The 15,717-nt window shown below is 32.0% G+C and overlaps 1 protein-coding gene across 1 annotated transcript; it reads left to right on the top strand.

The window, feature by feature from the left end:
* The first annotated feature begins 6,429 nt into the window (after nt 1-6,429).
* Nucleotides 6,430-14,073, top strand: LOC145305872 (uncharacterized). Its single transcript, XM_080147710.1, has 11 exons — nt 6,430-6,491; nt 7,297-7,392; nt 7,889-7,945; nt 8,955-9,041; nt 9,480-9,538; nt 9,891-9,968; nt 10,699-10,778; nt 10,983-11,074; nt 12,593-12,680; nt 13,302-13,420; nt 13,917-14,073. The coding sequence occupies exons 1-11, from the start codon at nt 6,449-6,451 to the stop codon at nt 13,982-13,984; spliced, it is 867 nt and encodes a 288-aa protein (XP_080003836.1). The 5' UTR covers nt 6,430-6,448; the 3' UTR covers nt 13,985-14,073.
* The last annotated feature ends 1,644 nt before the right edge of the window (nt 14,074-15,717 follow it).

Here is a 15,717-nt window from a genome sequence, read left to right as displayed (position 1 = left end):
ATGTCAGTATATAATTTGTATATTGAGTCACAGTCTTTTTAAAATATTTTTTTTCTGGCGCAGCTACTTTTTAATTAGGGTCTTATGTCTGACCGTTCATTATGTGTATTTTTTTCTATTTTTTTAAGTTACTTAAGTATAAGTCAGTCGGTGATTTCCCTCTATTTGCAAATGGTCAACATCTATGTATATGCGTAGTATATTAATTGTTTTGTCCGTCTGTCTGTCGTTCATGCTTTAAAAAACATAATACTTAGTTTTTACATATTTCCTTTGTTTTCTTTGTTAACTTAACATTTTTGTATAACTCATACTGTCAGTTTCATGGTGTCCTTTCCATGATTTTTTGTGCTTTTCCTACTTATGGATGTTGTCATCCTTGTTGTTTATTTATTTGTGTCGCAAAATGAAAAGGAAACGGTGTGACATCACAACTGCATTATGCTATTTTTAGCACACGCAACAGACATGAAGTTACTTTTATTTTGGGATATTAGCTTTCGTGACAGAGAAATCGAAGAAATAAATCTTTATCGTGACAATTAAAGGATTGGTTTTTTTATTTAAATTTTTTTCAAAATTTAAGTTTAAAGTAAAATTTCTTAATAGGAATGCATTTTTAAGTTTTATATCATAATAAATCCGTACATATTTATTAAAGTTTAAAATTAAAACTTAGCTTTAAATAAATAAAAAGGTTTACTCTTTTATTTTTGTATAAACAACATATAAAGATAAAACAAGGATGACAACATCATTAAATGAAGTAGAATTGCAATTCAAGAACAAGCTTTAAAAAATACTTACCCTTGAAGATGTTATCTTATAATATAATGCTTTATCGTTCAAGTAATACTTATTTTTCAAAGAAATATTAAAAGATAGATCCCAATGCCTAAAAAATCTATATATATATACATATATATTGAAACTAGTTACTATTAGAGAGATTTATACCTTGTTGCTACTTGAATCTTCATAAAAGGTTAAATATTTGACAAGAACATACTGTCCAGTATAATGACAGTATATGGATATATTGACCAGGGAAAATGTGTTGTTATTTTGGGTTGCTAACATGGTCCTCATTTATTGCTCAGTCTTTTCATTCAGTAGGAGGGGATGGGATGGGGTAAAGGGACGGATTTGGGGTATCGATATTTTAGCTAGCTGTGTGTATTGCCTTATTAGAGTACATGAAAATCTGGTGCAACATCCAAGTAATAAGGGCATAATGGATTTAGAAAAGCTTCACTTTTTAACGTTTACGTAAATTGTCGATACAATCAAAAGATTTTTTTTTCATATTTTATTTGTTATTTTCTTTTGAAAGAAAACTAAGAAAGAAAACACATTTTCTTAGAAAATCATTTGTTATTTATTTTTGTACACTTATAAGTAAATAAATAAATTATTATTAATCTCTTTTGATTTTATTAAGTGCATTTTTTACATTTGAAATAAAAAGAAAAAATCTATGAATTTGAAAAGTAAAAATCTTCTAAATTGTAAATAAAATGTAGTTTGACTTATAAATTAATTCCACATTATTTTTTTCAAAGAGGCGGAGATTATGTAAAAATTATATAGACTTATAGACAGGTATAACCAACAATTAAAATTTAAAATAAATCTTAAATAATATTTAGGGAGCAAATGGAGAGGTCGTCAATTTTACTATATGTTGCCCCCCAACGACAGCTGAAAACCACGTATAGGTTTCGTGATTTTTTCCCCGAATTAATTTCGTTGTTGGAATAAACTGACTTATAGGATTAATTCTTCCAAAAAATCTTCACTGTTATTATTTTATGTTGTTAATAATGTCTACATAAATACAGGGATCTAAGAGGATAAGACAATGGCCGATAAATTGATGTACATGTCAATACACAAAATTATCCCTTCTGTAGAGTAGAATTAGTAGTTGAAACGTGCGGACACGCAACTTTTTTAAACAACAAATCAAGATGCAATAAAAGTTCCCAAAGTTGATGAGCCAACGAATAAAAAATTCGTTATTATAAAACTTTAGGGACTAGTGTAATAAAAAGCCCATTGTCCCCTCTCTCTTGGCATAAATATTACTCTTAGAAGTAATAATACCCATTAGGAGTTTTTTTAATGATTAAAAAAACATTTTGCCAGTCTGTCAGGCGGTCATGCTTAAAAAGACAAAACCTTATTATTTCAGTTCAAAAAGTCTTTTTCATAATAACTATTATTGTTTCAAATCTCAAAACCTTTTACCAAATTTGATTTACTTTTTAGCGTGTTGTAAAATTTTGTACCATGTCTTTTTTTACGTTTCAAGCAATTGTAAGAAAATTTATTTTAGATGTTATTTGATATTACTTAAAACAACGGCGCATTTTAGAGCTTAAAAATTATTTTAGGTGGTATTTTATTCTTTTATAAGTAACACATTTCTGCCTTTAATTATATTACAATTAAGATATTGATATTTTTAACAGAAACCAAGGGCTTAAAATTGAATTTTCTATACATATATTCCTTAATTTTGTTAATTTAGAAAATCGAGAACTACTTGTACATATGAATCAGAAAAAAAGGTATAAATCAAACAAGAAAAATAATATTGTGAAAATGTAGTATAATTTCTTTCTTAAATAGATAAAAACGATGCCCCAACCCCACACAAATAAAAACAAACTGCTGATTTAAACCCCTTTAGCCATTTGGCACACGAACAATGCTACTCTATAATTAGGCTATATATACATGTCAGCACATCCGTCAATCTTTCAGAGTGTACCTATTTTTTAGATTTAAAATTTCATCATATGCTATATGTTGTTGAAAATCTTATTTCTAAGACAGTATACATATATCTGTGTATGTTTAAGATTATAAGTAGCACAATCAATGCTACTCTATAGTTAGGCTATGTACGTACATCCGTCTATCTGTCAGAGTGTACCTATATTTTATCATATGTTATAGGTTGTTGAAAAAGTATATAATTTCTAAGAACGTATCCCTCTTTATCTCTTGGTGTTTAAGATTATGAGTAGTTCCAGCACTATTACTCTATAATTAGGCTTCGCCCTGAGTATCTAGATACTAATTGTATTCTAAGGGATAGGGAGGGAGAAGAAAAGTAGCCTAAAACAATCATCTTAACACTTTAAACTAAAAATAAATAGGTAGCTGGACAAAGTGTCTCAAAAATCAGCCATGTGACGTCAGGGAGATGGGAGGAGAAGTGGGAAAGAAAACCCCTAAAAAAGATATAGATAATCACTTATTTTTATAATCACATGGCTGATTTTTTAGACACTTTGTCCAGTTACATAAATAGCCCCACCTTATTACAAGACTTTTAGAAGGCTTCCCTAAATTGAGAACTTAACGGTTCAGAAAAACGAAAATCTTTACTACTTTATATCATAGTATCCTCCTATCAATATTATATACAGGTACAGATTAATTATTTTCTATATATTAGTAGCTGTACTACTTATGAACATAATTGTCCTTGTTTTACTACATATGTGTGAAAATTCAGGTCATCGTTTGATAAGATTAAGCAAGGATGACAACATACATAAAGGCGAAGCTCATAAAATCATCCTTATATAAAAGTAGCATGTTATCTGTCTTTCTGTTTGTGTGTGTGTGTGATTACCGAAGTATCTCGCTAACCACTGAATCGTAATAGGACCTGGTAAGTTTTATAACTTTTTTTGGAGAGGGGTTAATGTCTACACCCACCGGAGAGAAATCACCCCTAGAAAAAACTAATTCCTCTAAAAAAACGCTATCATAATGTAGTTTCTCATAGGTCCTAGGAAGGTTTATAACTATTTTTGAGAGGGTGCCACCACCCTCCCAAGATGAATCACCCACAGAAAAGAATTTGCAAATATTCTATATTTGATTGAATACAGGATGCATAATACGAACACACTAACGATTAAAGACTTGAAACACTGCATGTAACATTTTGCCTAATTGACCTAAGAATTAATATTATGAAAACAGCAAAATGGGTTGACTATATAAAAAAAAGATGTAGTCAAAAATCCTTAAACTAAATAATCGTAAAGTTTCTACGCCTTTAATTGTCTATCTAATCCAACATAGTCGTATTAACGGACGTACGATCCGTCCCAAATTTTAGAAAAAGCGTTGCTTTTAAAAATTAATGAATACATTGATTTGTTTAGTCTTTATCATATAGTTATACATTGGGGTATCAGTATTTTTTATATGTTATAGATTTTTTTAAAAATATAATATTAGTATACGTGCATTTTAAAGCAAAAAAACAAAAAATAGCAAAAATTAATCATATTATTTAAAGAAGTAAGCTTTTTTGCCTGTCTGTAGCAAAGGATCTTGCTAACCGCTGAACCTTTACTTTGAAGCTTCTTATAGTGATGGTTTTATGCTAATTTATCTTTAAAAGTAAGTCAGCGCATGTAGGCAATTTTCTGCTCTTCCATATTTCTTCGAATATAGAGCCCCTTGATGCTAGGGGTGAGCCGCAAGTAATATGTATAAAGTAGTATGCATTTTTGCCTTTAGCGAAGGATCTTGCTAACCGCTGAACCGATAGGGTCCTCCTTTACAGTCTAGGTATAGTTTTAGGCGATTTTCTGCCCTTTCATATTCCCTCGAATATAGAGCCCCTAGATGCTAGGGGGATGTTTGATAACTACCCTTCCTCCCCTGGTATATAGAAAGCCCTTAAATGCTAGGGACGAAACAATAAGTTGTTTAAATGAAGGTGCTTAATTTTTTAAACGTATGAAAGAGATGCGTCATTAATATGTAATAAAAAATACAGACGTCAAAAATGATTAAATAGTTACTAATTTTTATAAATTTGAATTGCAATGACTCATTACTGTATGTCATTTTGATAGCAAATGTTTTAGCAATATCCTTCGAAGCTCCTTTTGCTTTACCCTTGCAGGGTACCCTATACCTGCGGGGCTAACCAGTACTTAATATAACTTAACCTTACCTATAGTAATAAACGCACAAACGAAACACTACCCCACCTTACTTTCAAATTATTTTTTTTAATTTGGAGGGGGGGGGGGGCGGGGGTGCAAAAATGCTAAATAGGATACTTTGTATATTAGTGCAAAAATATGTGTTTATATTTAAAAATTTGCAACTTTAGAAAAAATATTTTGAAAATAAGTTCAATAATTTTAATGAAAATCTGTATTAATCGCAGTAATCAATACAACCAAATTATGCTGATTTAGTTAGATAAAAAGTTGCATATCACAAGAGCATGATTTCAGACCATTTTGTTTAGCAGCGAGCCCAATGTTAATTCAAGATGGACAGCTGAAATTATTATTTAAAGATTCCCTATACCAATCAGCATCTATTTTGTAATTTTCTTGGTATGTCGACATACAATTGTCAGTCATTCTACAATGATATAAATATTTAAACATGTAAAAACACATATAATAGTTTTCTTGATTTTTTTATAATATCTTTTTAAAAGCGAAGCTTTTCTATAATTAGGATCGGTCCGTCCGTCCGTCCATCCGTAACGGATAGCTTTTTTCGTTAATTTAGGCATGTTAGAATTGTCCTATCTATTTCAAATTTTGCATGGTGATTCCTTTAATAATTAGGTACGATCTAGAAAGCGTAGCAGCTCTATAATAATTACCAAAATGTCCGTACGTCCATTTCAAACAATTTTTTTACTTTTTTAACAACGAATTTTTATGTGATCTAATCGTCCGATTGATCTAATTTTTGGTATATTGATTTCTGGGACAACAAATTATAATGGTTTTAGCGAAGCAACTCAATCAAGTCCCAAAAATGTAAGTATGTCCATAAACATAATCCTGTATAAAGCAGTTTTAACAAATTTACTTATAACTTTGCTTCGACTCTTATACATTTATATTCTGATTATTCAGTTCTGACACTATATAAGTGTTAATGTCCGTTTGTCCTACTGTTTCAGTGCTTCGCTTTTATGGATGTTGTCAACCTTGTTGCTTGATATCTTAACATATAACTTTTTTTCATCCATAATTTGTTTGTGCTTTGCTACTTTTGGATGTTGTCATCCTTTGACATCAGCACATCATGTATCGTATTATAGGCGTCTTTCCACGGATATGAAAATGAAAAATTATAAGGCTAAAACAAGTTGTGTTATTAACTTTATAATATTGGTATTAATAAATAACATGATATTTATCTTAATATTCTTGGGAAAATGTCTGTAATACATTAAATAATTCTATACATTATTGTTCAGTAGGGCTGAGAACCAGTTTGAATCCAACGGATACTAATAGGATTTGAAGTTGGAGAAAAAATTTTACTTGGCCTTATAATATGTAATATTAAGCATTAAAAATAGGTTAAAAATTTCGCTTTTCGCAATTTATGACAATTTATCGTATAATTAGTTGTTTTAATTTTAGATTTAAAAATGAAGATTTTTTGTTTTGTCTTTGCTCTTGTCTTTTTAGAAGGTAATTTGAAATTTTAAACATTGTAATAAGATAATTATATACTTAAATCGTTGGATAATTGGGTATGTATTTAAGTATTACGGCTTTTCTAGCCTTAGTGATAATACTAATACAAGTACCTAAGGTCTTAAAGCCAACTATGGAAAGTTGATATATAATGCATGTGTCTCTCCCTCTCTTGCTCTTTTCTCTTATTAATTTATTGTATATAGTCTTATCCCTTAAGATTCCTGAATTATTTTTGCATTTATTTTCCTCAGATTCATTAAAAAAAATAAGGTTGTTTTTTTTTAACAAAAAATACACTTGTTTATTGGATCAATAGAATGTAAAATTAAGAAATAAATTTTTCATTATTGTAAATAATTAATTTTAGTTTTAACTAGCAAAATCTATATTACTCTGACTTCCAAATAAGAATATTGATAAAAACAATTTTTCTTACTGTAAACATACTTTAAAAATTATTGAGGTTTTTGTTTGTCTATTAAAATTCCGCTAACCACTGAACCGATTGGAATCATTATTCTCTAGGGAAGCTTTGTAATGATTTTTAGCTCTTTTTAAAATCAAATTGTAGGGAATATTCCAGGTTGTTTTTTACCCCTTTCCTCCAACCCCTTGGGGACTTTCATTGGATTTTGATTGATTGATTCATTTAGTTGAGAGTCCAAACGTTTCAACCCCTAATTAAAATCTACAAAAGAGGTAATTTTGTGTATAAGGGATGTACATTAATTTATCGGCCATTGTCCTATCCATTAAGATCCCTGGTCGCAAAAAAACTATAATATACTTGTTTTAGTGGCTCGTGGTTATTACCTGGACCCTGCCTACAATCAACAGCAGCCTGTCATTTACGAAACTTTTCCAAAGACTGACTCCTATTCTAGTGCTTCAGGCAATACAGATTAAATGTTACACCCGTATTAATCGACAACTATGGATATATTATTACTTGGATCTTACACCAGATTATTTGTACTTTTATAAAATGGAACTAAGAGCTGGCTAAAATAACAATCATTCCCCACATCCACCCCCTTACCCAATCCCCTCATCTTCTATTGGATGAATGAATTGACCAATAAATGATGTCCAATATAAATTGACGACTATTCTTCCCCTGTCATAACATCCACATTTGTTTATTCTATATAATTGTGCCAAATTGTTGCCGGAGATGTGTAAGGTTTGAGAGAGAGAGAGAGAGAGAGAGAGAGAGAGAGAGAGAGACAGAGAGAGACAGAGAGAGAGAGAGAGAGATAGAAAGATGAGAGAGAGAGAGAGAGAGAGAGAGAGAGAGAGACAGAGAGAGAGACAGACAGAGACAAAAACGAATATGTAGAGTATCTTTGCTTCTTAAAATGGAGTGGGAAATAATCTGTATTGGCCAGGAGTTTACCCAGCTATACCAGACGGATCTTATGCTTACAAATCCGGTTTATACCCAGGGATAGGGGGATTTTGAACCTTTTTTTTCATGATTATTATATAATGAAAAAGATACTCTTATTCTTAAAACAATCAAATTAACAATTATACAGTGAAAGCGCATCTTTCCAAGGAGCGAGAGGACATTGGGCTTTGTATTACACTTGTCCTTGAAGTAACATGATAACGTTTTCTAATTCGTTTGCTCGACAACTTTGGGGACTTTTACTGGATTATAATTTGTTGGTTAATTAAGTTGGGTGTCCAAACATTTCAAACTTTGTGTATGATTAATGGGGATCGGTATCTCACTCTATAATCTTTGCTCTTTATTTGGAGCACCCAGTATCTAACTGCAAAGTCTTTGCTCTTTATTTGGAGCACCCATTAGCTCACTCCATAGTCTCTGTTCTTTAATTGGAGCACCCATTAGCTCACTCCATAGTCTTTGCTCTTTATTTGGATTACTAAGTATCTGACTTCAGAGTCTCTGCTATTTATTTGAAGCATCCAGTATATCTATGTGTAATCTTTGCTCTTTATTTGGAACTCCCAGTATCTAACTGCATAGTCTTTGCTCTTAATTTGGAGCACCATTTAGCTCACTCCAGAGTCTCTGCTCTTTATTTAGAGCACCCAGCATCTCATTCCACAGTCTTTGCTCTTTAACATCCAGTATCTCAATGTGTAATCTTTGCTCTTTATTTGGAACACCCAATATCTAACTGTATAGTCTTTGCTCTTTATTTGGAGCACCCAGTATCAGACTCCAGAGTCTCTGCTATTTATTTGAAGCATCCAGTATCTCAATGTGTAATCTTGCTCTTTGTTTGGAACACCCAGTATCTGACTCCATAGTCTCTGCTCTTTATTTGGACACCCAGTATCTCATTTCACAGTCTTTGCTCTTTTTAAAAGCACCCTAAACCTCTCTCCATCTTAAAACTCTTTATTGCATTGCTCTTTACTTGGAGCATCCTTAATATGAATGTAAAGAACATACATTTCTAAATCCCTTATTGACTGTAGCTGTATCCGGATCCTACAATCCTGTTTATTATCCGGCTAATAATGTCTATAACAGACCAGCTGTGGCCTATACTAATTACTATCCAAGTAAGTGCAACAATAGTATTAGTCTTTATAAAGATTATAGTGTCAAAATGTTCTTTATTTATGGCCTGAACTTAAATTTCTAACTCTTCCTTGACTAAAACTTTTAAACAAAGAAATATACACGAAATTTTTTTCTAAAGATTGACCCTAACATTTAACCTATTCTGGTTGCTATACAAAGTTTCTAAAAAATCAGCTGTGTGACGTCATAAAAATCCATCTCTTTTTTTATGGTTTCATTTCCAACTACGCCTCTCAACCATCATTTTTATGACGTCACACAGCTGATCTTTTGAGACACATTGTAAAGCTTCTAGATGTCTGGCCTTTGACATATACCTGACACTAGATTATAAAAATCGCAATTTGAAACTTTTTGAAATAAAATGCCAAAATCAATTTACAATTTTTATTAAATTTCTCCTTTTTTTCATTCAGGAACTAGGTATAATAGAAGATCAAGACAACAAAACAGCTGGCAAGATGCGGTACCAGAGGTAAGATAGATTTACCATTAGATCAATCGTTTATGAGAGCTTACTGAATAGATAGACATACATACAGACAAACATCCTGTTACTTATCGCTTGTTCATCCTTATTTAAAAATAACAGGATGTCTATGGGCATGTCTGTTATGTGGGAGGGGGGGGGGGGGTATAAATGCAACACATCAAAGTTAAGACAACATTTTATTTGCCTCCCAAATATTATTTTAGATTACTTTATCTTGTAGGCTATACCTTATCTCTGACTATGTATTATCAATATATTTGTTTTGGATCCTTCCTCTAGGCAACATATTTATATATATGACTTTTGAGTATTGGACTATTGAATCAATTTTCAGGTAGGCTACAGGACAGCGTACAACAGTCCTATCTCAGCACTGGTTAACCAGGGAGTGTGGAGAGATATGTCATTTGGGGTGAGTAATATCCACATTTTTTATCCTGATTTAGGAAACTTAAGTAACAAACTGCAATCAATACGATAAAAATCAAACCTCATTCATCGCCTTATTTATCATTCTAACCGGATGTCCCACCCCCCAAGAAAATTGCGTAAAAACAATACAGAACTAGTAGGTATATTCCCAGAAGAGTATGTATATCAATGTTTAATGCTTACAAAGGTTAAGCTTCAGACAGACAGGCAACATTCTATTTTGTAATTGTATTACAGATAAAATTTTGTTTCTTTTTTAAAAACTAGCGGCTTCGCCCCTAGCCTCTAGGGGCTTTGCCCCAAGAGGTTTGATCAAACTAATTTTTCGTGTTTTAGATTTTAAAGAAAATTTTATAAAAGTATTTTTTTTTGGGGGGGGGGGGCTGGTTAGTCGACCCCACTATTCTAATTTTGGTTTTAAAAAAATTTGGGGGGGGGGTATTTTTCATTTTTTGGGGGGGTTATGGGTGTCCCACCTCCCAAGGAAATAGTTATAAACCTTCCCGGGACCTATGAAAAGCTACCCTGTAGAGGAGAACCCGATCGGTTCAGCGGTTAGCAAGATCCTCTGCTACAAACAAACAGACAGACATAGATAAATATTCTTAATCAACAAAATTTTAATATAAATGTAAGGTATCATATATCAAGTTGAGGATCAATACTCCTCCATGATCTTAAACAATTCTGGAATTTTTTTTAATTCCTAGGTCCAGGACACTTACTATCCTCAGAGACCCCAGAGTTATATTCCAGTTGTTGGTGGTGTTTACCAGGTTCCTGATTACAGGTAAATTCAATGGTAGAAAATAATTTTTTGGAGGGAAGCGTATTTTTTTTCTAGGGGCAAATTTTATTTGGAGAGTGGTAGTAACCTTAAAAAAATAGTTATAAACCTTACTAGAACCATTATTCAAAAGCTTTACTTTAAATGACAGACATCCTGTTGCTTATTGTGAATGATGCTCCACCGTTTACACCTTCTAATTTTCAGGCCTAGAAGTTTGTACATGAACAATAATGAAGTTTGGTCACAAAATCAACTAAATGAACAGTTTGATGCTATGGGTAATCTTTATTATGAAGGTATGGATTTTACTATAGGAAAGATACTCAGCAAGTTTGATGCTATGGGTAATCTTTATTATGAAGGTATTGATTTTACTATAGGAAAGATACTCAGCAAGTTTGATGCTATGGGTAATCTTTATTATGAAGGTATTGATTTTACTATAGGAAAGATACTCTGCAAGTTTGATGCTATGGGTAATCTTTATTATGAAGGTATGGATTTTACTATAGGAAAGATACTCTGCAAGTTTGATGCTATGGGTAATCTTTATTATGAAGGTATGGATTTTACCATAGGAAAGATACTCTGCAAGTTTGATGCTATGGGTAATCTTTATTATAAAGGTATGGATTTTACTATAGGAAAGATACTCTGCAAGTTTGATGCTATGGGTAATCTTTATTATAAAGGTATGGATTTTACTATAGGAAAGATACTCTGCAAGTTTGATGCTATGGGTAATCTTTATTTTGAAGGTATGGATTTTACTATAGGAAAGATACTCTGCAAGTTTGATGCTATGGGTAATCTTTATTATGAAGGTATGGATTTTACTATAGGAAAGATACTCTGCAAGTTTGTTCAACTGTGTAAAGTAATTTTACATAAACCAATGCCTGGGTGATGAAAAGGTGGTTCAACATCTTGAACTTAAAAAATCCTGTTAAAAGTATTTTTCTTCGATAAAATACAAATGTATTAAACAATAATGTACGAAAAATTAGAAATTCCAATTTTTAGTTTCTGAGGATGCATAACTTTACATATTTGTATGAATTGTCATCAATAAACCTCTTTTAACTAAACCCCTTCGGTCTCAACTTACGTTCTGTTTCTGTGTTATGATCTTTTCTAGCAAATCAAATCTTCTAAAGAACGTGTCCTAACTTTTGTGATTTTGTTTTAACCCATTCATGACGAGCTCCCAAATTTTAAAGTTTTGATTCACTGGGCTTCAACAAAATAGATGTTATCAATATTTACTCAATAGAATTCCAAAAGTAAGGTATAAAATTAAAGATCTTACTATTTTCTTTCATATTTTTTTAACTTAAACTACTTAAAAAATAAGAGGTCTGCAAAAAAACCGATTGCATATCTAAATTCCGTAGATAATTTTACATTTACTTCATTCTAAAAGCACGGATTAGCTATTTAAATAAAATAACAAAAGTTAGGACACATTCTTTATAAGAAAAGAATTTAGCTTCTTGACTGCTTGCTAATTATAACAGAGGGAAAAAGACTAATTTTTGAGTGATGAACAAATGAGACAGCATAAAGTGCCTCCAAAAATGACTTCATACGATTAAATAGACCCATGAGAGGCCAGTATAAATTTTGCCATTGGTCATTTACAGTGTATACTGGCCTCTCATTGGTCAATTTTATTGTATGACGTCATTTTTTTTTGGAGGCACTATATGCTTTCTCTCAACAAAAGATTATCCTTAATTGCTGATTTTTAAAAAGATTATCAAATATCTCATGGAGGCTTCATCAATGAAAAATAACCTTTCAAAATGTTTCAGGTGGCAGAAAGCCTGATTTGGGCCGCTCAAAGGGAACTTCCTTCCGACCAGCTCCTACAACTGACAGACCCACATATGCTACGTCAAGGAACTTTAGCTTGAACCAATGATTGAATCCTTATGTAAAAGTTTCAGGATGTCTATTTGTGGACGAAGTCCAAAATACATAACTTTTGCACCACGTCGTCTTCCTGTGACGTCATAAAATGAGGGAGATGAGAGGAGAAGTGGGAAAGAAAATCCCTAAAAAAGAGAGAATATGACGTCACAGGAAGACGACGTGGTGCAAAAGTTATGTATTTTGGGGTTCGTCTATTTGTGTGTTGGTAGATATACCATAAGATCCTATTTTGGTGCATCTCTGTATATATCGTCAAATGTTCTTAAAACAACCAACCCTTAGATTGCACGACCTTTGTCTGTGCAAAGTAATTAGTTTTTGGCAAGGGCATTCCCCCTATTCTACTAAGTTATGTCAGACACCTGACTCAGCAGCAGTAGGAACCTCTTTTAATATGTATTTGGATATGACATGGTGTTGGGCTGAATTCGAAACTTATGATATCAGGTTAAGATATTGCTAACCACTGAACCAATATGATCCTTCTTTACTGCAAGGTTTTTTAAAGTTTTATGTGTTACTTGGTCACCTGCTTTCTGAAATAATCCTTGAAGCAATAAAATTCATTTAAAGTAATTTGTTTAATAGTTATTATACAACCCCATCTGCATCCTACACAACTTCTAGGCCAGTATATACAACCAGAAGAACAACCACTACTACTACTACAACAACAAGATATAATTATCCCACAATGATTCCTACAGGTTTGTATATTAGTTATATATTGCGTTCAGGGAGAAGGGAATTATATTCTGACAAACAATTCTAAAGGAAGATTTCCCCACAACCCCTTTCCCCTTTTCCTCCCCTTTATACCCACCCCTTTAGTTACATAAAAAAATATACCCCCAACATACTTTCAAAGGTTTCGTGATTTTTTGTAGAATTGATTGTTAGAATAGCTAGGCCTGATTGTGTCGTATTATAAACAGATATCATTATCCGCGGATATTAAATTATACAATCATAAGATTAAAACCAGTTTTTTTAGCCTATGATACACCCCCCTTTTCATGGCTCTGCATCCAATCCATTTATTTATCAATCTATCCATGAATTCATTCATCCATCTATCTATCCATCCATCCATTAAACCTTCTATCTATCTATCTATCCATCTAATCCCTTTATATATTCATGCAATCAACCTATTAGTTAATCTATTGACTATTTAGATAATCATCTACTTTCTATATCTAGATGATGAGGATCTGTCTCTAGAAGGTTCAGGAGACGATGATGAAGACTATGGAAGTTTTTGGGGATAGTCTTAATGATCATGGTACAAAAAAAAATAATCCAAATATGCCAATAATTTTTACTTAGATTGAAATAGAATGCAATAAATATTTTGAGATATGTTGAAGTTGATATTTTTACAGCAGTGATGCTACTCTACAAGTAACTGTGTCTGTTTGTTTGTCCATCCGTAGCAATACAAATAAAATTTAATCTCCCCAGTTAAGTTTTTTATAATGGCTCCACTCCCATCCTCGGTTATCTATCTATAATACAAAGTAGAACACTGTGGGCTAGAATTGAATCAAGACAAAAGTAAGTGCCGAGCCCTGGGACTTATGTGTGGTGAAAATAGACATAAAACCATGATTATTCCAGGTAAAACCAAAATATTTCAGCGGGGGCTTTTTGAGAAAATTAGATTTGAAAATTTCAAGTTCAATTTTCACCCCCTAGGAGTTGCTGCATAATCATGACAAGAAAAGCAAATATTATTTATTTTAAATTTTGAACAACTTTGCTTTTATAATGTTCTTCATAAAACCACTCCAAAAGGGAGTTAATCAATAGCCATTTTTATCAATTGCTTTGCAAAGGTCACGAAAATTCAGCCTAAAATAAATCATATATAGAGAGGTTTTATGAAAGACTTCATAAAAGCAAAGTTGTTCAAAATTTAAAATAAATAATATTTGCTTTTCTTGTCATGATTATGCGGCAACTCCTAGGGGGTGAAAATTGAACTTTAATTTTCAAATCTAATTTTCTCAAAAAGCCCCCGCTGAAATATTTTGGTTTAACCTGGAATAATCATGGTTTTATGTCTATTTTCACCACACATAAGTCCCAAGGCTCGGCACTTACTTTTGTCTTGATTCAATTCTAGCCCACAGTGAGAATGATGTCTGTCCGTCCGTCCGTCCGTCTGTCTGACCGTCCGTCCGTCTGAAGCTTAAGATCTCGGTAACCACTGAACCGATTGGATTATACTCTTCAGGGTATATACCTACTGGTTCTGTGGTGGTTTTAGGTTATTTGGGACACCCCCAACCATCCCAAAAAACAAAAAATCCCCCCCCCCATTTTTTTTTGCAGGAGATTTCCTTGGTCCTTTTACGAATTTCACCTTAATTTTTTTTTATCACCTCTTGGGGCAAACCTTCTAGAGACTAGGGGCGAATCCGCTAGTGTTTAATATAAAGTAGATTGTTTATTTACATATTAAACATAAAAGACATGAACATAATTATAAATATACATCAAGATATTTTGTATTTTCTTCAAAGCACATCATGACAAGCTAAAAAATAAAAGGAAATTATTCTATTTGATAAAGAATAATTATTTATCCAATGGAAAGGCCTAACACTGCTTTATTACTAATTTTATAAGGCTATCATCTTAACCAAATAATGTATTTTTTTTGAAGTTAAAAATTTTGGAAAATTTAAAAACTTACTAAACAGGCCAGTAGATCAAGTTGAAGACAGCAAAAGCGGCTGGAAAGGCTATTGAAAATACTGAAAAAGAGAATGATTATATTGAAAAATACCTTTTTGGAGAAAAAAAAAAATACCATACATAAATCATAAAATTGAACAAATGCTTCAAAAGTGTTATAATTTTTTTTTAAAGTTTAATGTGTTAATATATTCTGAAATTTTCTATCAGCTATTGTCCTTGAAGTGATGACCTAATCTTTCTGGATAATACAGGTCATTAGTGAAAATAGAAAAACTTTGGGTATGACTATGAATTACCT

The sequence above is a fragment of the Acartia tonsa genome, chromosome 14, assembly GCF_053477335.1.
Source record: "Acartia tonsa isolate MP-2025a chromosome 14, ASM5347733v1, whole genome shotgun sequence".
In the NCBI taxonomy this organism is placed as follows: domain Eukaryota; kingdom Metazoa; phylum Arthropoda; class Copepoda; order Calanoida; family Acartiidae; genus Acartia; species Acartia tonsa.
The sequence above is the reverse complement of the archived record's forward strand: the minus strand, read 5'-3'. Positions and strand labels throughout refer to the sequence as shown.